General features: G+C 58.8%; 10 protein-coding genes across 10 annotated transcripts; 6 read left to right on the top strand and 4 right to left on the bottom strand.

Annotated features, from left to right (window-relative positions):
- Positions 1-384: 384 nt before the first annotated feature.
- On the top strand, positions 385-1,923 carry SDRG_01567 (3-deoxy-7-phosphoheptulonate synthase; the record flags this gene model as incomplete). Its single annotated transcript, XM_008607100.1, has 5 exons — positions 385-865; positions 922-1,121; positions 1,175-1,615; positions 1,659-1,805; positions 1,855-1,923. 5 exons carry the CDS (start codon positions 385-387, stop codon positions 1,921-1,923), a joined length of 1,338 nt encoding a protein of 445 aa, XP_008605322.1.
- Positions 1,910-5,397, bottom strand: SDRG_01566 (hypothetical protein). Its single transcript, XM_008607099.1, has 8 exons — positions 5,039-5,397; positions 4,899-4,994; positions 4,604-4,853; positions 4,451-4,560; positions 3,191-4,406; positions 2,995-3,143; positions 2,190-2,950; positions 1,910-2,143 (listed from the first exon to the last, which is right to left on the bottom strand). The coding sequence occupies exons 1-8, from the start codon at positions 5,366-5,368 to the stop codon at positions 1,966-1,968; spliced, it is 3,090 nt and encodes a 1,029-aa protein (XP_008605321.1). The 5' UTR covers positions 5,369-5,397; the 3' UTR covers positions 1,910-1,965.
- A 774-nt stretch (positions 5,398-6,171) lies between these two features.
- On the top strand, positions 6,172-7,346 carry SDRG_01565 (hypothetical protein). Its single transcript, XM_008607098.1, has 3 exons — positions 6,172-6,603; positions 6,656-6,863; positions 6,914-7,346. Exons 1-3 carry the CDS (start codon positions 6,251-6,253, stop codon positions 7,169-7,171), a joined length of 819 nt encoding a protein of 272 aa, XP_008605320.1. The 5' UTR covers positions 6,172-6,250; the 3' UTR covers positions 7,172-7,346.
- Positions 7,347-7,945: 599 nt separating this feature from the next.
- Positions 7,946-9,404, top strand: SDRG_01564 (aspartate aminotransferase). Its single transcript, XM_008607097.1, has 4 exons — positions 7,946-8,146; positions 8,193-8,363; positions 8,416-8,814; positions 8,861-9,404. The coding sequence occupies exons 1-4, from the start codon at positions 7,964-7,966 to the stop codon at positions 9,371-9,373; spliced, it is 1,266 nt and encodes a 421-aa protein (XP_008605319.1). The 5' UTR covers positions 7,946-7,963; the 3' UTR covers positions 9,374-9,404.
- A 210-nt stretch (positions 9,405-9,614) lies between these two features.
- SDRG_01563 (hypothetical protein) lies at positions 9,615-10,357 on the bottom strand. Its single transcript, XM_008607096.1, has one exon. It carries the CDS (start codon positions 10,319-10,321, stop codon positions 9,800-9,802), a length of 522 nt encoding a protein of 173 aa, XP_008605318.1. The 5' UTR covers positions 10,322-10,357; the 3' UTR covers positions 9,615-9,799.
- Positions 10,358-10,870: 513 nt separating this feature from the next.
- SDRG_01562 (hypothetical protein) lies at positions 10,871-11,868 on the bottom strand. The gene has a single exon (XM_008607095.1). The coding sequence runs from the start codon at positions 11,827-11,829 to the stop codon at positions 10,993-10,995; it is 837 nt and encodes a 278-aa protein (XP_008605317.1). The 5' UTR covers positions 11,830-11,868; the 3' UTR covers positions 10,871-10,992.
- A 521-nt stretch (positions 11,869-12,389) lies between these two features.
- On the top strand, positions 12,390-14,878 carry SDRG_01561 (hypothetical protein; the record flags this gene model as incomplete). Its single annotated transcript, XM_008607094.1, has 10 exons — positions 12,390-12,413; positions 12,472-12,964; positions 13,013-13,129; positions 13,172-13,223; positions 13,276-14,002; positions 14,049-14,183; positions 14,233-14,274; positions 14,320-14,382; positions 14,428-14,673; positions 14,720-14,878. The coding sequence occupies 10 exons, from the start codon at positions 12,390-12,392 to the stop codon at positions 14,837-14,839; spliced, it is 2,019 nt and encodes a 672-aa protein (XP_008605316.1). The 3' UTR covers positions 14,840-14,878.
- Positions 14,879-15,267: 389 nt separating this feature from the next.
- Positions 15,268-16,894, top strand: SDRG_01560 (hypothetical protein). The gene has a single exon (XM_008607093.1). The coding sequence runs from the start codon at positions 15,309-15,311 to the stop codon at positions 16,785-16,787; it is 1,479 nt and encodes a 492-aa protein (XP_008605315.1). The 5' UTR covers positions 15,268-15,308; the 3' UTR covers positions 16,788-16,894.
- A 1,582-nt stretch (positions 16,895-18,476) lies between these two features.
- On the top strand, positions 18,477-22,538 carry SDRG_01559 (hypothetical protein; the record flags this gene model as incomplete). Its single annotated transcript, XM_008607092.1, has 23 exons — positions 18,477-18,555; positions 18,606-18,783; positions 18,828-18,921; positions 18,968-19,068; positions 19,114-19,226; positions 19,275-19,448; positions 19,505-19,788; positions 19,835-20,065; positions 20,120-20,299; positions 20,348-20,601; positions 20,727-20,826; positions 20,861-21,052; positions 21,105-21,230; positions 21,269-21,334; positions 21,383-21,460; positions 21,510-21,620; positions 21,671-21,721; positions 21,771-21,830; positions 21,876-21,929; positions 21,975-22,025; positions 22,071-22,123; positions 22,164-22,367; positions 22,421-22,538. The coding sequence occupies 23 exons, from the start codon at positions 18,477-18,479 to the stop codon at positions 22,536-22,538; spliced, it is 2,952 nt and encodes a 983-aa protein (XP_008605314.1).
- On the bottom strand, positions 22,503-23,659 carry SDRG_01558 (hypothetical protein). The gene has a single exon (XM_008607091.1). It carries the CDS (start codon positions 23,644-23,646, stop codon positions 22,564-22,566), a length of 1,083 nt encoding a protein of 360 aa, XP_008605313.1. The 5' UTR covers positions 23,647-23,659; the 3' UTR covers positions 22,503-22,563.
- Between the last annotated feature and the right edge of the window lie 36 nt (positions 23,660-23,695).

Raw genomic sequence — 23,695 nt, 5'->3', positions numbered from 1 at the left:
AACGGTAATACACCGCCTGACAAGAGACGAAGCACAATAGTTCTCCAGTGCTAGCACGGTGCGATTACGCTGTGCCTTGAAGTCGTTCGGGCAACCAATGGCCAACGGTTGCCGACAACGTTCCTTGATCGCGCAATTCGCGATCTTGGCCACGAGGCGGTCGCTGGAAAAAGTTTGTGGCGCAGTCCCGTACCATGGGTCATTGACCCATGCCCGTACGTTCCGTACCGTTCATTGCCCAGCTGCACCCACGCGATTGTATAACAACAGCTTACCCACTTGACCGTACATAAATGTACGCCAATGTACGTACGCTGTCCCACCTCGCGCAGGATACCGTGGCTTCAACTTCACGGTCATTCGGGATTTTCATCCGCCGCTGCCATGTCCAACAACGCGCCGTCCGCCAACACCACACTGCTACTCAGCGTCGCCGTCGCTGCTCTCACGCTCGCATGGGGCGGGACCATGGGTCTCCTCCTCGGCCTGCACCTCCAGCAGCAGCAGCAACCGGCAGCGTCGTCGGCCAACAGCGAGAGCAAGGACGGCAAGCGCACTGTCGACAACCAAGAGCCGCGCCGTGACCGCGTCGAGTCGCGCCGAGGACGCGAGACGTCCATTACGAACGGCGAAGACGTCAAGCTCATGGACAAGCATGCGCTCGTCGACGTACGTATCGCCGAAATCCGCCCGCTTCTACCGCCCGCATGCCTCCTCGAAGAGATTCCGCGCACGGTTGAAATTGCTCGCACGGTCAACAAGGGTCGCCAGGGCGTCGCCAACATCCTTCGCCGCGTGGATGACCGCCTTGTCGTCGTCGTCGGCCCCTGCTCGATCCACGATGTGGAGGCGGCCAAGGACTATGGTACTTCCGAAGACCCTGCGTGACGATGATGACTCATATTGTGTTGCGTCGTTTAGCTGCCAAGCTGAAGCCGATCCAAGTAGCGATGGAGAAGGATCTGCTCATCATCATGCGCGTGTACTTTGAGAAGCCGCGGACGACGGTCGGCTGGAAGGGCTTGATCAACGACCCGGACATTGATGGCACGTTCAACATCAACAAGGGTCTCCGCGTCGCGCGTGAGCTCCTCGCCGAGATCAACGAGATGGGCCTCCCGGTGTGCTGATTCTTATAGCTGGGATCTTGTTGCTCACGCGGATGTATTCGTAGGCGGGCTGCGAATTCCTCGATACGATTTCGCCGCAGTTCTTTTGCGACCTTGTGAGCTGGGGCGCGATCGGCGCGCGCACGACCGAGTGCCAGCTCCACCGCGAGCTCACGTCTGGTCTCTCGATGCCCATTGGCTTCAAGAACGGCACGGGCGGGTCGCTGCAATTGGCCGTCGACGCTGTCGTCTCGTCGGGCCACCCGCACTGCTTCCTCTCGGTCTCGTCGCAGAGTTTGGCGGCGATCGTCAAGACGACGGGCAACGACTGCTGCCACGTCATTCTTCGCGGCGGTAGCACCGGCCCTAACTACGCGGCCGAGCATGTCGAGAAGGTGTCGGCGCTCCTCAAGAAGGTCAACCAGCCCCAAAACGTCATGGTCGACTGCTCGCATGGCAACTCGAACAAGGACCACAAGAACCAGCCGCTTGTCGCTGCCGACCTTGTACGTCTCATCCTCATTCATACAATAGCTCACGTCCTTGTAGGCGCGTCAGATTGCGGCGGGCAACGACCGCATTTGCGGCATCATGCTCGAGTCCAACATTGTCGAAGGCGCGCAAAAGCTCATTCCGAACGCGCCGTTGGTCTATGGCCAGAGCATCACGGACGCTTGCATCGGCTGGGAAGACACGGTACGAGACCCGGCGACCTTGCGTCTTTTCTTATTCTCTTTGCTCTTAGCTCTCGACGCTCGAAGTGCTCGCGGACGCCGTGCGCCAGCGCCGGGTCGTCAACAAGGCCAACAAGTAAATAGTGTAGTTGATGATTATTAAACGAGCCAATTCATGGTGATTACCGTGCGTTCTGGGAGCTTGACCCGCGCTTGGCACTGCGCATCGACTGCAGCGGCGCGCGCGAGAAGGGCGAAATCACGCGCGCACTCGCCTCCTTAAGCGCCGCGAGCTTGGCGCGCTCTTCCTCATACTCGTCCTGCAGCACGGCTTTCTCAAGGGCCTCCGACGTCGCCGGCCTAGACAAGCCATCAATACCAGAGTTGCAAACGACGCTACGCGTACGCGGGCTTTGGCTCGTCGTCGTTGAACTCGTCAATGGTCATCACCCCCTCGTCCTCAGTGACCGAGCTTGTTGCCTTGGGCGGCGCTTCGTCGACAGCTTGGACCGACTCGTGCAATTCGGCGCTCGGTTTGGCCTCGTCGTCATTGTCGTCTGTGGGCTTGGCCGTCGCTTCAGCATCCCGTTGAGTGGTGCCTTCGGTGACCAATGACGCCTCGGCAGGTGCATGCTTGGCCAGCATCTTTTGCAGCATTTTGCGCGCCAGTGCCGCGCGAGCAATCGACTGAATAGACGTCGCGGCCGTTGCCGTCGCTTCCTTTTCTTTGGCGGCTGCGGCGTCGTACTGCGACACACTCACGTCGTGGATCATACTGAGAAGACCAGCGATGCGCGCTTGGACCTCGGGGGGCTGAGCCTCGCGCGCCGCCGTGAGCTGCTTCATGGACGCTTCGTACGCGTCTTTTGAAAGCTGCCGCGGAATCCTATCCGCGGACTTGCCGACTTTGAAGGCGACGAGCTTGGCATGGAGTGCGTCCGTGACCTTGCGCGTGTGTACCTCGGCGAGCGTCGGCTTGTGGGCAATGACAACGGGCGGCGCTTGCAGCTGCGCCAACCGCGCATCGACGAGGCGGTCAATGCGCCGCGACGCAGCTTCGCGCCGCGCAAGCATGCCCCGCGCAACGCTCTGAAGACGTACGAGCGCTGCAAGCACGGTTGCATTCTCCGGTCGCACGTGCGCGGGCAACGTCTCCGTGCGCAGGCTCTACACCATGTGCTCGTATCAACTTGATACAAAACGCATTTTACTTGAATCTGGCCTTTCTGCGCGGCCAAGTCGATGACAAGCTCGTCGATGACCGCAAAGTGGTGCATGTCGTCGTGCATGGCGGGAATGATTTCGATTTCCAAGTGCCCGTTGGTCTCAAACACCAAGAACGATCCTGGCAGCTCATCGCCTACGACCAGATGCCATCCGCCATTTCTCAGCAAACGGCAACGATACCAGAGTGTACGTCGTGCAGCAACACGCGGTGGAGGTCGATGTTGCCAAGTTCCGAAGCGATGACGCGGCGCACGTCGAGTGCGGTGGTATCGCGCGTCACGGGCACCAGCACGTCGTGGCCTTGCAGACGCAGATGCCAGCTGTGCGGATGGGCGAGACGCGATCGCGTGAGAAAGCCCTTGGTCACGCGACGGATCGTCGTGGCCGCGGCGTGCAGACGACGCAATTGCGCGTCCTCGCTTGGCGCTGGTGTAGGTGCCTCGGGCATTGGAGGAGCTTCGACCACCGCTGGCGGCGTCTCGATTTCGACAAGAGTTGGTGCTGGGGCAGGCACCGGCGCAACCACTGGCGCTGCCACCGGTGTTGGTTTCGGCGGAGGTGCTTCCACAACCACGGGTTTGGGCGGTGCTGCCTTTGCTGGTACCGGTGTCGGGACAACGTCAGGCACTTGGATCGATGGCTGTCGTACCAGACAGGGCGGTGGTGCTTGCTTGGGCTCTTCAGCAGCTACAACTGGTGTCTCCACGGCTGGCGGCGGGCCGCGTTCGACGACCACGACAGTAGGGGCCGCGGACGGTGGGAGACCGTAGTCGAGGCCGTACTTTTGCGCTTCGAGCGCCATCAAGTGCGTGAGCGTGAGTTCGTTGGTCGTTTGCTTTTGCTTTTCGTCGAGAAGCTGCTTTTGGAGCTGGAGCTCGCGGGCCGCCCACTCGCGCTGCTCGGCCTCGAGCTCAAGTCGCCGCGCGAGCTCTTTCTCTCGCTGCTGCATGAGGTCTTGGACCATCTCGCGCGTAAGTTTGTCGTCGGTGTCGTGCATAACGTGGCCAATGTGGTCGGCGGGCCGCGGCTTGGCCTTGAGAATTTCCTCCGTAAAGTGCATCCACTCGGTCTGCGTCTTGGCCTGCATGTCCTGCAGCGCTTGCTGCATGCGCGCCATTTGCTCGACGATGCTCTGCGCAAAGGCGTTTTGCTGTTGTTGGAGCAGCTGCGTCTCTTTTGCGCGCTCTGACTTGTCCTGAAGGAGCTGGGCTTGCAGCGTCTCGAGCTGCTTGGTGAGGGCCGTCGTGTTGGCGGCTACGAGGGCCGACACCAAGCTGACATCGGATGCAGCGGGCTTGGCTGGCTCAACCATTACTGGTGGCGTCTCGATCGGCGGTGGTGCTTGCACGGGCGGCGGTGCGTGTACAGGGGGCGGTGCCTGGAGCGGTGGAGGTCCCTAGCTAATTGCTATGGCTTCCGTAAGGCACGAGGGCGACGTACCGACTTGGTCGCTCTGAGTTTGCTGTAGTCGTCAAAGTGTTTTTTCTTTTGGTGCTTGACGAGGTACTCGGTCGAGAGAAATTTCTTGTTGCAAAACACACAGTCGACAGCTACACGCCGTGGCTACAGACGGTGCAGATGGGAGGTACGTACGCGCCGGTGTTGGTGACGTCGCGGGCACGGACGCGCTGCGCTGCTGCGTGAGGAGCATCATTTCAAAGGTCGCAATCGTATTTTGCTTTTGCTGGATCTCTTGCTTGAGCAATTTGACTTCGGCGTCGAACGTTTGGTTCTCGGCCTCGAGCGTCTTGCAGTCGGCAGCGACGTGGTCGCACTGCGTCTCGAGGTCTTCCGTGTGAAGCACCAGCGACTCTTGAACGTTCAAGAGATACTCGACAGTCAGCTACCGTGTCGTCGAAACGGCAGTGCAAACATGACGCACGTGTACCTGCGCGACTTGGAAGAGCTTGAGAAAGTACTCGTCCGAGTACTGGTTGACGTCCTGGAGCGTCACGTCCGAGAAAGCCAAGTTCTCCAAGTGGTTCTACTCGACCGGCTGTGGTAAAGCAGGGCTTGGCGAGTGCGTACCTGAATCGTGTCAATGTCGGTCTCCCGCACGACCTTGTTCAGGTCGATTTGGGCGATGGTCCGCGTGTCGAGTTTGCCTTGGCGCTGCCGAAACGAAAAAGGCCGCGGCGGCAGCTGGATGGCTCGGCGGTTCTGCGTCGCGCGGTTGTACGCCATGGCCATCGGGCTGGACTCGGACCGCTTGCGAGTCTCATGGCGCTTGTGGAAGGCCGAGTGCAGCTGCGTCAGCGGCGAGAAGAGGCCCGTGGAAGGAAGTCCATCGCGCGCATATCGGCCATCGCCGTGTCGCTCGGCGCGCGTCGCTGGCTGCCGCAGGTACCGAGGGTCCATGGCCACGCTGCCGTCTATACTGCAATTTCGAAATGGCCGCGATCTTGTAACAATATGGCCAATCAGAGATGCCCGAAGGCAGAATCGTAGTTATGATTGGTTGAAATTAGTTGCCACCAGGTGTCATCACATTGCAACACGAAGCTGCATGGGCACTTGCTGCAGCTCGTTCAGGTGCATGAGCAGCCATGGACGAGGCAGCTTCCACTCGACTCTCCAAGGCACCAGTTTTGAACAAGAGGCCAGCCGCCGAACCTTTGGTACAGAAAGACGCTGCGTGCTCCAACGATTCAAAAACGATCTTGGCGACCAGAAATGCAGCTGCACGCACAGTGCTTTGGTGCCCGGTCGTAGCTCTCGGTCGTGCGTCGTTGCGCATATCGAAGGCCACGGAAGCCGCCTCGTCCAGCGTTTGCCGGTGGCATCAGTTCAAGAACCCTTCCGAGTGTCTACAGTATTGTCTATGTTTCGACAGCTGTGTGCTGTGTGTAATTTCTAGCACGCCGAGCTGCCCAGACTGGTGCATCCTAGGTGCAAAAGCGATGGCGTATCTGCGGGATCCAGACCGTCCGCGCCAGTCGCCAAGCACCAGTGGTTCGCAGTGTGGCCCTTGCGTGGATGCCTTCGCCTTAGTCGTTCGGAACGACTACGGCGATCGCCCACTAAGATCGACGCGCTCTTATCCAAACGGGAGTGCTCCGCGTCGTGCAACGTTGATCGCTGGTTCGAATTTCTTCAAGATACTCGCACGCCATTGGTCGGCTATAATTCCAATGCCCAATCAGCAGCCGATGGGTGCGTATCCGGCGCATCCGGCCGTGTTTCGGCGAAAAAGCTCCGCGAACGACCGTGGCATTCCGCAACTGGTTGACCGTGCCCAAGATGTCGCGCCTCCTGCTCGCTCTGGCGACGGCCGTCGGCCTCGCGACCGCCCAGGTCCCGATCCCGGCGTCGCCGCCCGGCTTCACGTACGCCGAAGGCAGCGCCGACGCGCACATCCAACTCGACATGTTCATCGACCTGCTCTGCCCCGACAGCAAGGCTGCGTATCCGGCACTGCAACAAGTGGCGGCCAACCTCTCGTCGAGTGCGTTCCGCCTGCGCTTCCACCAGTTCCCGTTGCCGTACCACCACAACGCCTACTCGTTTGCGCAGGCGAGTCGCACCATCGCCCACGCGCTCGGCGACGACACCTTTACGCGCTGGATGGAGGCCGTCTATGCCAACCAGGACGCGTACGCAGTCTTGCCGGCACGTACGAAGGCTGTGACCATCTCGTTTGAGTAGGTATTGGAACAAGGCCACGGAGACGCTCGGCCAAAAGCAAGTGACGGCCCAAATCGGCGCCCTGGCCAAGAAGACGTTTCCGGAGCTCACGGATGCGCAGTGGGCCGAAGGCATGACGGGCCACGGCGGCACGCAAATGGACGTGGATACGCGCACGGAGTGGAAGTATGCGTGCACGCGAGGCATTTCGGGCACGCCCATGTACCTGGTACATGTACATCTCCGCACCATGCCGGTCCCTCATGCGGTATGTGGTAGCTGAACGAAGTGCCGTTTGAAGCCGATGCGTCCTGGACGTACGACGACTGGATGAAGGCGATCGCGCCGCTCTTGTCGGGGGCCGAAACGATCAAGAACGACGCCAACGTGCGTAGCGTCGGCGCACCCCACGACGCGGCTGTCGACGTGCACCATGGCTACGAGTTTCTCGCGTACATGGGCGTCGGAACCTTCCTCGGCGTCGGTGTGCTGTTGGCTGCCCAGCGCTACGACGCGGGGTACCAAACGTTGAGATGAGATGTGATAGTCGTCGTTTTTTAAGTCCACCTCGCAACATGTCGCCGGGATGCTTTGAGAGCTCCGTGGGCGCTACGCTCTGGCGCCAGATTCGATCCGGGCTCATCCCATGCCTGCCACCAAGACCGTCGTCGTTCGGCAAGTGCCATGACGTCGGAAAGTGCACCCAATTGAAGTGCGCGCTCGCCTCGAAGCGGGCGGCGCTTCGTTTGCCTTCGCGGCGGCCTCGATGCTACTGCTCTTGCGCAACCGCATACGCGACCGCAGCCACGTCCACGTTGCAGTTGGAGCCACGTGGTTCGTGCTCGCGCCGGTACATGGCGCTTGTTGGTGCAAATGCGTAGCGTCAGCGGCGGCTGTCACGTGCAGGAGGCCGCATCCGTGGATGAGTACAACACTTCAAGCGCCCTCTCGCTCTAAAGATACTACGCAGGTGGCAGGGACGGAGCACGACGTTGGATGGCGTCGTTGGTGGCGGCGGCTGGCGCCAGGAAGCAGCGCACGCCCGTGCAGTGGATCGAGTCCGATGGTGGCTTCTGCTGGCGCGGGTGCGCGGGCCAGCCATCCGGCAGCAGCTCCGGCGTGGCCAGCCAAAGGTCGGGCTGGGACACTTCTCTCTGTGACTGCATCAAAAAGCCCACCACAAGAATCCTGGTGGATCTATTTTATCCGGATGGCATACAAACACCAAGTCACGAGGCACGTGCCACATCTATGACCACACGCGACAACCGGATTTGGATTGCCAAACTGAGGATTTCGCCACAAATCCATTCTCGTTGTCGAAGCAAGATGCTGCACGCGCGCCGCCTTCTCCGCTCCACGAAGCTCCAGACCCGCGCCATGTCCTGGCTGAAGGACGTGCCCATGGGCCCCGCGGACCCGATCTTGGGCCTCACCGACAAGTTCAACAAGGACACGGACGCCCGCAAGGTCTCGCTCGGTGTCGGCGCGTACCGCGACGACAACGGCAAGGTACGCTTCGCCGCCTCTCGCCGGTCATTCACGATGATGGCTCTAGCCGTACGTCCTTCCGTCGGTTTGGGAAGCCGAGAAGCGTCTCATTGACGCCAAGAAGAACAAGGAATACGCTGGTATTGCCGGTATCAAGGAGTTTGTCGACCTCTCGTTGAAGTTCGCCTACGGCGACGACTCGAAGGCCATCAAGGATGGCCGCGTCACGGGTGTCCAGGTACGCTACCCTTGGATCGTTGCGATAGACATCTCATGGAGTGTTCCATTAGACGATCTCGGGCACGGGCGGCTGCCGTCTCGCTGGTGATTTCTTTGCCCGCTTCTTGGGCAAGAACACGCCGATCTACTTGCCGAACCCGACGTGGGGCAACCACATTCCGATCATGAAGGATGCTGGCCTCGACGTCCGTCGCTACGCCTACTTTGAGCCGGCCTCGCGCGGCCTCAACTACTCGGGCTTGATGAGCGACATCCAGGGCGCCCCCGAAAAGTCGGTGTTCCTCCTCCACGCGTGCGCGCACAACCCGACGGGTGTCGATCCCTCGAAGGAGCAGTGGGCTGGCATCTCCAAGGCCATGAAGGAGAAGAACCACGTCGTCTTCTTTGACTGCGCGTACCAGGGCTTTGCCTCGGGTGATGCCGACCGTGATGCCGCCGCCATTCGCCAGGTACCTCCCATAATAAGGCTTCCTAAATGCTCAAGTCGCTCCGTAGTTTGTCGACGATGGCCACAACATTGTCTTGTCGCAGTCATACGCCAAGAACTTTGGCCTCTACGGTGAGCGCGTTGGTGCGCTCAGCGTCGTGTGCAAGGATGCCGAGGAAGCGGCGCGCGTCGAGTCGCAGCTCAAGATTGTGATCCGCCCCATGTACTCGAACCCGCCGATCCATGGCGCGCTCCTCGTCTCAGCGATCCTCGGCGACGAGAAGCTCAAGCGCCAGTGGTACGGCGAGTGCAAGAGCATGGCCGATCGCATCATCTCGATGCGGTCGCTCCTCAAGGCCAACATTGCCAAGATTGACGGCTCGACGACCGAGTGGAACCACATTACGGACCAGATTGGCATGTTCTGCTACACGGGCCTCACGGAGCCGCAGGTCGACCGCATGATGACCAAGCACCACATCTACTTGACCAAGGACGGCCGCATCTCGATGGCCGGCGTCAACTCGAAGAACGTCCAGTACATTGCCGAAGCCATTGCCGAGGTTGTCCAGCACGCGTAATTCAAACTTGAAGTGTACTTTTTTAAGGCAATTCACGACCCCACGTGTTGCGCACTCCCACTGTATGAGCCGGCTCGTGGGACAGGCGGCCACCCTGGTACCGGTACCGAATCGGACGATGGCTGCAGAAGGGGCAAAGACTGTGCACGTGCGTATAACGCACCAGCTCGCGGCGAACCCAGCCGGTGACGCGGGCAAGGCCGACACGATCATACCAAGCGAGCACCGTCGACCGAGTCAAGCGTTGTGTTGCAGCTTATGGGACTCTACTAGTACTTAGCAGCCGCCGACAGTGCGGTACGCTGCAGGCGGCAGGACGGATGACGCCAACAGAGACGAGGTCGCCGGAGGTGCGAGCGGAAAGACCAGCAACAGCGCGGGGTTGAATAAGGTATACATATATACTACTGGTAGATAAGATGGCGCCTACAGCTCCACATTTTCGAGCACCTCGTCGTCGTCGTTGTCGTGATCGGTGACGAACCCAACCTCGTCTGGCAAGCACAGTTCTTGGAACGTGTCATCAATCATCGCGCTTGCTTCGAGGTCGTCGTCCGGGAGCGACGGTACCCACAGCGGTGACGAGAGGCAGCTATGCTCTGCGTCATGCTCGTGTTCGTCGCCATCGTCGGCCAGCATCGCAAACTTGAGCTGTCGCTGGTGCCGCTTGGCATGGAACCGCTGGATGCGCTGGCGCCGTGTCTGCGGCGAGTAATTGCCGACGCGGCGCGGTGCAGCCGCTTCGTTTCGCGTCGTTTTCGGGTCCATCGAGCGGCTCGGCCACGTGAGCGAGATGCGCGGGTGGCACTGCGTGGCCGGCGGCGACTCGGGCGCCGTCGGTGAGAGCGCCAAGAAGGCCTCGTACTTGAGGCCGAAGCTAGCGTCGAGGTACCAGAGGTCGTCGGCGAGGCAGCGCGCGGACGAGCAGGCAATAGGAGACGAGCGCATGCTGCTGATGATCGCGTTGTCGGATGCTCGATGTCGTTTTTTAGAAATGATCTGACGGCAACAACCATGTCGCGTTGAATCTGCAAAAGGGGGTTCTCGCGCGAAAATGGTGACAAAAAGGGGTACGACCGTTGCTGCTTCGGCAATCTCCGCCGCACGCCAGCGCCCTCGCCGTTGCTGTCGCGCCTCGGAGGGGCTGCACCCCGCGTTATCAGGCGAAGAGACATGCCTGTCAGCAAGGACAGTCGGCGGGACGACCGCCTTTGGCGACGACGTACCCCAAAATGGCACGTGGGAATTCCGGGACTGTTCGAAAAATCTCAAGCAATGGCCGTCGTCCCACACCGAGTAGCATCTACGGTACGGAGTAGCTGCGCATCGTGGTTCCATGCAAACCACCGGTTGCTTCTTCGCTCCTTGTGAGAAGCTCAGCGACCGACAGCGAGGTTTTCCTCCAAAACGACCAGGCCCGAGTCCTTGACGAGGGTGCCGCAGCCGTCGTGTCTGCCAGCGCGCATGCGTCGTCTAATGGGTGGTGTCCATCGCCAGTTGATCGCTGTAGCCAGTCGCGTTGCGGCTAGGTGTAAGTATTAAATTGCGGGTTAGTTCAGCTTGGCGGCGATCCGTTTTCGGATCCAGTTTGTTGTGTGGTGGAGTGTCTATGCTGCAACTCAGCCTTGTTTCTGGCCCCGCGGACGCACGCGCGTCTTTTGCTTCCTTGCGTACTGGACGTAGCGTGCAATCGCTTCGTGCGCCAAGAGCTTCTCCAGCGTGTTAAACTCGCTTGCGAGCACCTTGTTGTCTTCTGTTGCGTGGATCTTGGAGTGGCATTGCCGGCAAATCAGAATCGTCCGGTTGAGGTACTCACGGCTGAACCCACGCTGGAGAAACTTGGCGTGGCACTGCCGTGGCACGAGGTGGTGCGCCGTGAGGTTCATGGCTCGCTCGCAAAGCTCGCAGCCGGTCACGACATCGTCCTCGCTGTCTGCAATGTCGTCGGGCAGCACGATAAGCGAGATGGGGACGTCCTGGCGCTTGTCAAACTCGACAAAGTTGACTTGGATACGTTGTGCCACCAAGTCCTCAACCGACGTGATCTCTGCCTCGTGCCACTCGTCGTCTTCCTCCAGAATGGCCAAGCAAGTGCCACCCACGACAAACGGCGACGTCGTTGGCGCCGGCGCCGGTGGGTACAGCACATCGTGCAGAAGCGCCTGGGTATCCGAGATGAGCGACCGAATGTCTGCGGCTGGGTCCAGCTGCAGAGTTGGCTGTGCGTCCAAGAGCGTTTCTTCAAGAGCGGAGGCTAGACACTGCGCTCGCACTGCATCAGGCTCCAGCGGCACCGCCTTCTTCTTGCGTGGCTTGGCCATCGTGGTCGTGTAGGCGTCGTCCCAGGCCGCCAGCACGAGCTCGACGACGTAGTCGACCATGGCCCCGTCAATCTTCGCAGCGACAAGACCGTCGCACAGAGCCTCTTCCACAGAGCACACGAGGGTCTCGTCCATGGTGCGCCTTGGGTAATCAGCCGCGCCGATGCGCGGGCAGTTGGGTTTCTTACTACCATCATTCACGCCCTTCACAAGAATGTGTGCTCATCCACTTAAGTTTACACTCTCAAGTATTCAACTTAACGGGAAAATTGGTGGAGAGAAGACTGATAAAATAGCACCATGTCCGTCGTTAACAAAGAGCAAACTTGTTTCGATGGTGTGGCCGGGGGTATCCGGACGCTTGAAACACCCAACTTGACGTTCTGGAAGGCAGCCGAAGACGCTCCATGATGCGGCATTCCACGTGCCTTGCGGGATCTCGTCGATATCCCTGCAACCCAGCTCTATCGGCTTCTCTTTCTATCCCGATACGTGTGGCTAGCACCTCGAGCCGCTTTTTTGCAGTATTTCTTATCCCAATAAGTGCTCAGAACTCTAAGCAGGCATAAGCTGGCATGCTCACCTGGTGGGCATCCGCAAATGTGGTGTGCGATTAGAATACATGTGTCGCTACTGCTGTGTCCGGATACCATGTGTCATTGGTCGGTCTCATTCCAGCACGTCAGCGTAGCACGATGGAGTACATTGGCATCGACCTCGTGCGTCCTGGCTTCCATAATCATCGAGCATTCGTGTAACCTCTACTGTACTCTATAGGGGTCCCAGCGCTGCGTCGTCGCGCGCCCGTCGGGCGAAATTGTTCTCAATGAGCTTGGTGGTATGACCACGGCGACGCTCGTGGCCTTCAAGGACAAGGAGCGCTTGCTTGGCGAAGCCGCCGTCTTGTCGTCGAGCACGAACCCGGCCAATACTGTCGACCACATCAATATGTTCCTTGGCAAGTCGCACCAAGAAGTTCTTGCGCAGATGGCCGCGTTTCCGTGTCCGCGCGCCGCATACGTCCAGACGGCGTCCGGCGAGGCTGCGGCGCAGGTCCAGTACAACAACGGCGAGAAGCTCTTCACGCCGGTGCAGCTGCTGGCTATGGTCTTTGGCAAGATCGGCAGCAACGTCCAGACCACGCCGCTCGAGAACATCCTCGTCGGTATTGCGGTCCCGAGCGGGTGGGGCGACGCGGAGAAGCGCGCAGTTCTCCAGGCGGCCAAGATTGCAGGCTTTGGGGCGGCTGGTGTCGTTGGCCGCGATGCTGGTTCGGCTCGTCAATGCAATCTCTGGTGATCTTAGCCCGTGTCTGTAGCTCTTGCACGCTGCTTCCATCGCAAGCACCCCATCAAGGACGAGACCGAGACCAAGACCATCATGATTGTTGATGTCGGCCACTCGACGACGAACGCAGCGGTGGTGCGCCTCAACGGTAGCCTCTTCTTGTCACATTGGTGTCATCACTGACGAGTAGCGACGGGTGAAACGGTGCTGGCTCACGCGTACAAGGGCGATCTCGGCTCAGTGTACCATATCATCGCACTGCCGCGTCCATATCTCTCACGACAAGTGTTCTAGCAACTTTGACAAGTCGATTTTCCATCACTTCCAGGCCAAGCTCAAGGCGTCTCACGGCCTTGACATCCAGGGCCACTCGCGCCAGGGTCGCCGGCTTCTCGCGGCCTGCGAGCAGCTCAAGAAGCTCCTCTCGACGATCCCGGAAGCCATCGTCCAAGTCGAGAACCTCGGCAATGACTGCGACCTCACGCTTACGCTCACCAAGACCGAGTTTGACGCGCTCAACGCCGCGCATGCGGCTGCGCTCGAGCAGCTGCTCGTGGGCCTCTTGACGTCGGCAAACGTCGCGGGCAGCGACTTGGTTTCGGTCGAGATTGTCGGTGGCGGCACTCGCAAACCGCTCCTCCAGGCTGCGATCACCAAGGTCGTCGGTGACAGTGTGCCCTTGGGCCGTATGCTCGACAGCGCGACTGCGGTTGCGGTCGGCGCGGCGTCGGCCGAGGACCTCTTGGCGACGCAGGATGTGGACGTGTCGCCCGAATGGATCGCGCTTGAGACGGCGATGCAGGCGCAGGACGAGGCCAACTACCTCCTTGCGAACAAGCGCAACGAGATCGAGACGTTCGTGTACGAGATGCGCGGCAAGGCGAACCAGAAGCATGGCAACCTCATCGACTACAACGTCCTCAACCCGTTCTTGGATGCGGCCGAGGACTGGTTCTACTCGGAAGAAGCCGAGGTCGCGACGCTGGAAGTCGCCACGCAGCGCGTCGCGCAGCTCAAGACCGTACAGTCGCTGACGACGGGATCACATGTCTCATAGTCATTGTTAGGACATTACGAACTCGTGCAGTGCCTACTTTGCAGCGGTTGCCAAGGAAGACGCTGCGCTTGAGGCGCACTTGGAGGCCGAGTCGGCCAAGGCAGCACTCGAGACCAAGGACGACGACGACCATGACTTTCGCAAGGTGCGATGTCGTGGCAAGCCACGTCACTGTGACGACATAGTCTCTGTAGCTCAAGACGCCGGACCGCATGCGCCTCGTGATGAAGAACAAGGTACAGTTGTCGCCAGTTGGAGTCAATCTTTGAATCCGGGCGTAGGATGAAGGCAACGAGCTCTTCCGCGGCGGCAACGTGCAGCACGCCGCGGCCCGCTACGTCAAGGTACCTAGCGTGCCTTATCACATGCTATATGGTCTCCTCGAATAGGCGTTGACGCACGCGTCCAAGTTTTTCGACTTGCGCCCGGAAGATGCGGCCGAAGTCAAGGCCGTCAAGCTGAGCTTGTACCTCAACTTGGCGCAGTGCTACCTCAAGCTCGAGGCGTACCAGAAGGCTGTGTCCAACTGCAAGGACGCGCTCGATTTGGATGCGACCAACACCAAGGCACTCTACCGTCGCGCGATCGCGTACGAGAAGCTCAAGGACTACGAGAAGGCCCACACCGACATTACGGTTCGATCGCACACTTCGTCTACAGCCTCATGACACGTTTGCATAGGAAGCGCACCGGTTGACGCCGGACGACCGTGCGATTGTGATTTGCCACGACCGCCTCAAGGCCTACATGAAGAAGCAAGCCGACAAGGAGAAGAAGATGTGGTCCAAGGCGTTTGCCTAGTTAGTCGCGAGGTACTCGACGCGCGCGTTTTGCCTCCTGCCGTGCCGCCGCGGTAATGTACCTTGTACGAATGCAGACTCATGCACGGTGTACGTCTTCTTGTTTGTATGCAGCCGTACAATCAAGGTCAAAGAATCGAAAGATAGCGCGCGGGACGTTCGATCCGGTGGCGATCCATCTTCGGTTCCAACGCCATTGATTGGTCCGTCCTTTCTTGTTATTCGGCGCCGAAACGCCACGTATAGCACTCACCCCTCCTTTTACACAGGATGTTTGTATGGGACGCCGCTTGGGCGTGGCCTTTCAGAAGATATCGAAACCCACAAGCACAGCATTTTATTTGATGCAATAGCTTGGCGTTTGTATAGAATTTAATTGTCGCGCCAATCGGTTGTTTCGGGGGTTTCGCCAACGAACGCTGCGGCGCGCTGCGGCGGAGGTCGACATTCATTTTCAGATATCCGCGGTCATGGCCGAGAGCAGCAGCAACAACCAGCTGCCGTCGCCGACGAAGGACGTCGTCATGCACGACGAGACTCATGACGACTATGACGACGAGGACGACGAGATGATCGACGTCGACTACTACAGCTCCGACTCGGAGGTCGACGAAGACGTCGAGCCCGAAGTCGACTCGTTTGGCAACTTGACGCTCAACAGCGCCAAGAAGTGCTCGGTCGACGACTGCCCGCGGGGCGCCAAGCGCGGCGGCCTCTGCATCGCGCATGGCGGTGGTCGGCGCTGCCAAGCCGCCGACTGCCAAAGCAGCGCGGTCGGCGGTGGCTTTTGCATTACGCACGGCGGCGGCAAGAAATGCAAGTTTGCCGGATGTGAGAACAGCGCGCGGTCCCGCGGCCTCTGCCCCGCCCACGGTGGCGGCACGCGCTGCCGCCACGACGGCTGCACCAAGCATGTCGTCTCGGGTGGCAAGTGTGTGGCGCACGGCGGCGGTCGTCGCTGCCGGTACGATCAATGCGCGTCGAGTGCCGTCTCAAGAGGCCTCTGCGTCTTGCATGGCGGCGGTCGCAAGTGCAAAGCCGACGGCTGCAACAAGCACGTCGCGTCGGCGGGGCTGTGCCGCGCTCATGGCGGCGGCCGTCGCTGCAAAATGGACGGGTGCATGAGCAGCGCTCAGAGCCGAGGCCTCTGCTACGTCCACGGCGGCGGTGGTCGGTGTCAAATGGGCGGGTGCAGCTCCAGCGCCAAGAAAGGCGGGTACTGTATCGCGCACGGCGGCGGCCATCGCTGCAAGGTTGACGGCTGCAAGAGCTCGGCGGTCTCGGGCGAGCTCTGCCGCGCGCATGGCGGTGGCAAGCGCTGCAGTATTGCCGATTGTAAGAGCAGCGCCAAAACGGGCGGTCTCTGCATTGCGCACGGCGGTGGTAAGCGCTGCATGGTCGAGTCGTGTCGCAGCAGCGCGCAACGCATGGGTCTCTGCAAGGCCCATGGCGGCGGTCGCAAGTGCAACTCGGACGGCTGCGGTAACAGCGCCGTGAGCCGCGGCAAGTGCATCGCGCACGGCGGCGGGAAGCGCTGCATCGTACCTGGTTGCTCGACGACGGCGCGCAAGGGCGGCTTCTGCTTTGCCCACGGCGGTCGCAACGGCGACGCACGCCTCGGGGACCGTGTCGTTGTCGGCAAGATCTCGGTCGAGGCGTACGACGACATGGACGACGAAGATGACGTCGATATGAAAGCCGAAGAAATTCGCGCAACCGAAGAGCCCGTCAAGGCCGACTCGCCGAGCCGCAACCAGAAAGATGAAGCCGCTGCCGAGAGCCGCCGCCCGAGCGGCTACTCGTGGCAGCGACTGCAAGAGACTGTGCTCAAGGAGTCGGTCGCCCAAGGCATCGCCGCGACTGAAGACGAAGACTCGGGCGAGGACACGTCCGACTCGGATGCGTCCAACCCGTTTCGCATGCTCGTCTCGGCGGTTCTCTGCAAGTAGCTTAGCCTCCTATAGACGCCCACTGCCTACGCAGTGACTAATATTTTAATAGACGTTCCTTCCAACGGACAGTACGTCCGTTGGAAAGGACACTTTCACTCTGAAAACAGCTCAAGAAGATATCTCTAGTATCATGTATATTGGTCGGCGCCAACGAGGATGATTATGTTTGGTGTGTAGCCGTCCAAGGTCGTTTGCGAAGGTCAAGACGCACTGAGGTATTTTGTGGTGCTGTGTAGGAATCTTATTGCTTGGAGTGCGGGGGCGTTGTGAAGGCACTTGCGATTGGTCCAAACTTGTATAAAGCACTTGATAGAACAACATTATCAAGTTGATAATTTATGCAACGGAAGCAGTCGGATGCATCGATGATCACTTTTGAATTTGCCATGAGTGCCTCCGACGCCAAGCCAGTGCCGTCGACGCCGCATCCGATTTCATGATGACGTCGCGTGGTCGGCCGGCTGGAGCGGCTGCAGAGAATGCATGCTCGCACTCCTCGAAGACAAAAAGCACCTTGCCTTGCCAGCGCGCAAGCACCTCGACGAGATTTACGAATCCACACTGCGCGGACTGGAGACTCACCGAAGTCTGACCTCGTTATCGTCGGCATGGTGTGACGACGTCATCAAATCCCTCGGTGGCTTCCTCACGGCCAAAACAGAGGCCGATAAAGGTCGGTTGCTAGCGTTAACAACCCCGCCTCTTGAAGATGCACTAGCGATGGTTAAGGCTGTCATTTGCAACATCGAGTCCGAACGGCAGGCCTTCAACAGCGCCATCGGGGGCCTCTTGAGGTTCCGCCTTAAAATCCTCGAGGCTTTTCACACCAGAGGTTTCCACTCGTCCAGCGAGTGCGTGGCGATCGTGGCCAAGCTTGAGAAGGCGATGACGTGCTTTCTGGCAACCAATCACACCCTCCGCCATGCTGGCTCGGTACTTCAGCAGGACTCGAATGATATCGCACACAGCGTAAATATCGTCGAGACGCTTCTTTCGGCTGAAACCATTGCAATGCCCAAACTCGCGCCACCAGGTAAACAACTTGTTCGGCTCTGCCAATTGTACAAGAGAACCCATGCCGAGTATGGTCGTGTCCTCGTGTAGAAATGTACAACTCGTAACGCGAATGACAATATTGTCTTTTGTACTCCTAGTAAGGTCGACAAGCAATTCGCTGTTTACTTGCACGTTAACCGAGCTGCTGCCAGAGTTGCACTATCAAATACAACTCACACCCAGACTCACACCTGGACACACGAGACGTGAGAGCGAGGTGATTTGTGGAAAAGCCCTGGCAAACATTATTGCAACGTTGTCGTCGCCTTCATGGTTCACCTCAAATGACTGCTGGTAGGACGCACGCAATTCATTTGCCGCTAGGTTCTGTCCCGTAGCAGGTCGAACAGTTGCCACACGTCACTCTACCATTGCTCCTGCAGCGTACAAGTACCTCGCACGACTGGTTCTTGCACAACGATGACAGCTTTGGACGCGTGAGAAGGGGCGCTGGAAGATCGCAAAGATGCGGCCTGCCCAACCGCCTGTGCCGATCGCCTCTATTCATTGGTCGAAAGCCTGCGGAAAAGGATCCTATTTCAACCAATGGTCGAGCCGTATTTTAAACCACTTGGTTGGGCGAATTCAAAATTCACATTTTGCTCAAGCAGCGCGAGCGCAAGAAGTCCAATGCTGACCCAAGCGCTCTTGCCGCTTCTCGTCATGGCCTCTGCCGGCTTGACGTACTACAGCGCCGTCGCTCCGACATGTACATGCTCCTTTCCCGGCGAGGCTCATGCAAACTCCTCTTGCGTGTAGATGCTTCGTGGGAAGAAGACTGGATGGGCGCGGCCGAGGCTTCGCCGTCCAACACGAACGTGACGTGGTTTGACGACGGCGACGTCTACCGCTACCAGTTTACCAAGTATGGCGAGAAGAAGACGTATTGCTTCTACCCGAACGCGACGCTGAGCTTCCGCATGGAGCCATTGACGAGGTCCATAATGCTGCCTCACCAAGCCTTTCTTTACACGTCCCTAGCCCGTCGCAGCCATACGTTGTCCAGTGGCTTGGACAATACGAAGAAGCGCGCATCGTTGCTGATATGGCCGCTGCCTACATCACGCAGCTCCAGGTATGCTAATGCTACTCTTGCGCGATCCGCGAATGCAGCCATGTAGGAACTCGTGCCGCCGATCCGTTCGTTCCTCTGGACATGGAGCGACCTGCGCATCAAGCTCACGAGTAAAGCGCGCGACCAGCTTCAACTGTCGTACACGAGGTACTACCCCACGCCATGGTGATCCCCGTCCCAATCGTCTTGCAGTCCCATCTCGACGCCGTGCCAAATTTACGAAAACCTCGACCTTACACCGTATTTGCAAGAACACGTTTCGGAAAAGCTGCAGTACATCCTGAACCTGTTCGGCCAATATATCGGTACGTTTGGCGTTCTTCTGCCAAACACTGTGCTGATACACGCTGTAGCGTCGTACTGCGAGGGCTGTCGTGGCGGCTGTGAGCTGCCCTGCGACAGCTCGACCGACGAATGCTTTATCAAGAAGAGTCCGTATGAGTTTCCTTGCATCACGGTGCACGGCCCGACGTCGGGTATCCTGCTCGCCAACGCCCAAGTCAAGTTTACGCTCGAGACCAAGGCCTGTACGCACACCTCCCTCATCGGTCCTATCGACTAGAGGCATATATTTGCTGTGTAGATGTCGACTTGGCGTTTGCGCAGAACCTGCTGCTCGGGCTCCTTGTCTACTTTTCGTCCGAGACGCTGGCGACGTACCGCGTCTTCCACTACGCGCTGGGCGCGGCCATTGGCATTGTGTGCTCGATTGCGCTCCTCTTGTACCAAATGTACAAGCAGGCGCAAAACACTGCGCGCTTGCTGCCCGGCGGCAGCTTTCTCCAAAGCGCGTCGCTGTTTACGACGATGGCGTTTCCTGTGACCGGCCTCGTGCTGCTCCCGACCATCTACCGCGCCATGCGCTACGTAGGATGCACACCTCCAGCTGCAAATATCGCTCACCTGTGCGTAGGCGCTCGACTTGCTCTTTCAGTTTTGGCTCAGTGAGAGCGTCATGGGCGTCCCGCACCTCGGGAAGCTCTACTTCTTCTTTTTCGGGCTCATGGGCTGCATCATGGTGTGGTGGTTCCAGTGGTGGGCGCCCGGCGAGGCGGCGCTCGCGACGATTACGACCATGGACACGAACCCCGACAAGCACGACGACGACGACGTCCTGGACGATATTCGTCGCATGGAGCTCGAGGTACGCAGGTTTTAGTACATTTGATTCGGTGCCAACAGGGTGTGAATACCGTAGGATTTGGCGCTGCCGAGTTCGCAGCAGCACCTTGCGTACTGCCTCCAGGCGTTTGGCGTGATGCTGCTTCTGCAGAGCACGTCGTCGACGAGCATGTCGTGCGTGGTGGTGCTCTTGGCGCTCCTCTCGTCGGTGCTCCAAGCCTTGTACAAGGTGCTCTACTTTTGGTACTACTCGGAGGTACGATAGTTCTTAATTGTTGTTTTTGCAATATGTTTACATGGGTAGACGCCGGGCACGTACACGACGCTCATCTCCACGGACGAGTTTGCCGTCCAGGCCCAGACAGAAACGCAAAAGGCGCTCCGAGAGCTGGAGTTGTACCTCCAGACGCACAAGGAAGCGGCGCTCAAGGTCAAGAGTCGCAACGTGAACAACGTCAAGGCCTTCCGCAAGGGCCGCGACCACCTCGCGGAAGACCTCCCGGAGAAGAACAGCCCCAACCACTTGACGCGGTCGTCGTGGTTGCGCTGTGCGATTCAGTAGTTGGCAACCGTTGTGTATAGCGAAAGGCAATAATGGCAAGTTAATTTTAGCGTCATTTTTGGCCATGCCCCCTAAAAAGTACAACGCTGTCGACGGATGCTGGCTCATGGACGCATGCTAGAGGCAAGAAGAAGAAGGCGGGCAACGAGGCCGGCGAATATCCTTTCTGCCTGCCCTTCCTCTCTCGTATTGCATTCGAATGTGGGTTCCTGAGCCAAAAGGTGCACGGCGAGTGACCTGGCGCGGCGGCTTGAGGAGGCCGAGGCCCAGCTCCGCGAAGAAGCCAAGCTCATCGACCGCCTCACGCGCGAAAACCAGATCAAACACGAGCAGCTCCAAGCGATGGAAGTCGCGCTCGCCAACGAAATCGAAAAGCACGAGGCCATCGTGCAAGTCATGAAGGACAAGGAAGTGACGCAGAAGCAAGAGACCGACCACCTCATCGAGGTCCTTTCAACTGAAAAGGTATTTGATGCAGAACAAAATGTGTATGTCGTAGGTGCTCAATGCTAAGCTCTGTGACTACCAAGTGCGCATGGAAGCTTGCTGCACGCTGGACGCGGCCAACGCGACGTTGCGATCGCGCGTCGACGAGCTTGTGCAAGAACTCGCCGATGAAAACAAGGTCCTTTGGCTGTGAAGGACGCTGCACCACGCCCGTAGATTCACGTAGAAGAGATTCATGCTATGCGCCTCGACATGTTCAATCACAAGATGGCACTCGAGCAGGTACGCTGCAGATTTGTGGTCGCTCGTTTTGGCAACAAATGGCGCTAGACGTTTCGGAAATCACTCCAAGAACTCGATGCGCAGTACCTCAAGAAGGCCTACAACGCGATGGCCGAGGAGAGCAAGGTCGATATTCGAGAGCGTTGCCCATCAACCCAATGATGTTGGTTTCTAGAATGCGCTGGTCGCGAACGCCAAGCTCAAAGACGAGCTTCAGATGCAGAGCATTGGTGTTGAGAACCTCATGCTCCGCTTCAAAGCCCAAGCCGATCAATTTCACAAAATGGTTGAATTGGGCAAATGCAATCGGAGTCATCTCAAATGTTCTTTTTGTAGAAAGTTGAAAATGAAATTTTGGAAAAAGGCAGCTCGTTGCGGCTCAAAGAGGTACGACAATGGCGTACGAAACAGCGACAGCGCCAACACCAAATGTAAGATTTCAAGCCTCAAGACAGCACAACTTGCGGCCGACAAGAAAGCCGCAAAAGCTCTTCTCGTACTTCTTGGTATCTCGAAATTTGACGACAGAGTGTGAAATTAGGAGTTGACTGAGAAAACACAAGAAACAACCAGTCAATTCACCATGACAATCGAGGTTCGTACATTGCTATCAAAGAGATTCATCGAGAATGTCCTGCAGGAGATCAAGCAAGAGAACCGGCAGCTCAAAGTGCAGCTCGAAATCGCACAGGTTTGGATGAAGCTGTGGCTAAGAACTATGCGACACGTCTGCTAGAAACGTTGTGGCAAGTGGAAGACGCGCTGCCGCCTCGCCATGACGACGGCTCTGTACGCGAGCACTTGACAAAACGAATCTTATCGTGCCTAGACCCCCGGAGAGCGGCGGGGACTTCGCCGACGATTTACCGGTTCTCTCGTTGACGCCGGCACGTCGCCGGAGCTCGCTTCAAACGCGAGCGATGGAAGCGCCCATGAGCTTTGATCCGCGGGAGATATGGAGTGCGTCAATGGCCGCCTTATCGCCGGTCCCCGACGGGTTGCGACCGCTGGACCGCTGTGCGACCGCGCCCATGTACGAGCAAATCGAGTTCTACTTCTGTAGAAGTGACGGTGATTACTGCCTAGACCAACGCGCCATGACGTGCTAACGTCCCTCAACGGCGCGTTGAGTACACCGTCGCTGCGGTCGCTCACAAAGCTCAAGCCGGCGCAGTCCCAAAAGCTCTTACGTAGCGTACTATGAATCAAAGACTCACAACTCGTTTTGATTATGCAAGTCGGGCGGCCAAAGTGGCGGTGCACAGGCAGGCACCACCGAGTAGAAGCAGCACGGACGCCGCCTTGAGGAGCCATGCGCGCGGCTGCGGGTACGCCTGATGCACCGACATCGAAACGGCAGTGGCGGTGTTTAGGGTTGAGGAGGCGGGAAACTGCAATGTAGCCACGAGCCCCCAGTGGTCTGAGAGGTGGGAGAACGGCCATCTCCCATCCTGAGAGTCCGAGATCATGCACGGGTCGACGGCCGCGGAGGCGATAGCCACTCTCCTCGGACACGTCGGGGACTGCAAAAGAAAGATGTAGTCGATGCATTTGCCCGTTCGATCCACGTCTTCATCGGTCATCGTATGGCGGAGGCAGCCATGGCCGTTGCCGTTCGTGACGCTGTGCTGCGGCAGCGCGTCGACGAGCGTCCAACGGCGTTGCTCGAGCATGTCACAAAGCGCCGTGTACATGGCGCTTTCCTTGCATCGTTGGAAGCGAGGTGCATGGCAAGACGGGGAGAAGATCGGGTCGTGGCGTGCGTCCAAGTTGAAATCGCCCGCGACGAGAATAGGGTCGTCCACGACCGAGGCGCAGGTGGCATGCACAAAGGCCGCGAGTTCGCGCAGCTGGTGCATGCGAATCGCAGTCGCGGCTTCGTCTTCGCCAGCCTGCGTGTGCGTCGTGAAGACATGCAGCGTCGACGAAGCGTCGACTTGGAGCTGCGCGTACACAACGCCCTTGGCACAGATGCCGTCGCTGCCGCGCCCTTGCGTAAAGACCCACTGGTCATGGCGAACGATCGGGTACCGGGAGAGAATCAAGAGGCCGCCGTCCATAAGCTGGCGGCTCCAGAGAGATGGGTAGACCGAGCCGGCGTGGTGCGCCAGGCCGCACTGCGTGGCGTAGCGAACGAGGTCGGGTTGCCGCCCCGAGCCGCCGACGAAGAGCTCCTGGAGACACACAATGTCGTAGTCGGCGATCTTCTGCTTGAGGAAGCGCAAGCGCAGGTCCTTGTGGTCACCACCGCGACCCGCGATCCCCGGCGGGCGCATGAAGACGTTCAAGCTCAGCACGCGCGCCGTCGCCATCGTGCAATCCGATTTGAAGCGTTTCATTTTGGGCTCACGGCCTAATTAG

This window comes from Saprolegnia diclina, assembly GCF_000281045.1.
Source record: "Saprolegnia diclina VS20 unplaced genomic scaffold supercont1.3, whole genome shotgun sequence".
Taxonomy (NCBI): Eukaryota; Oomycota; class Saprolegniomycetes; order Saprolegniales; family Saprolegniaceae; genus Saprolegnia; species Saprolegnia diclina.
Note: the sequence above shows the minus strand (reverse complement) of the source record. Positions and strands in the feature narration are given on the sequence as shown.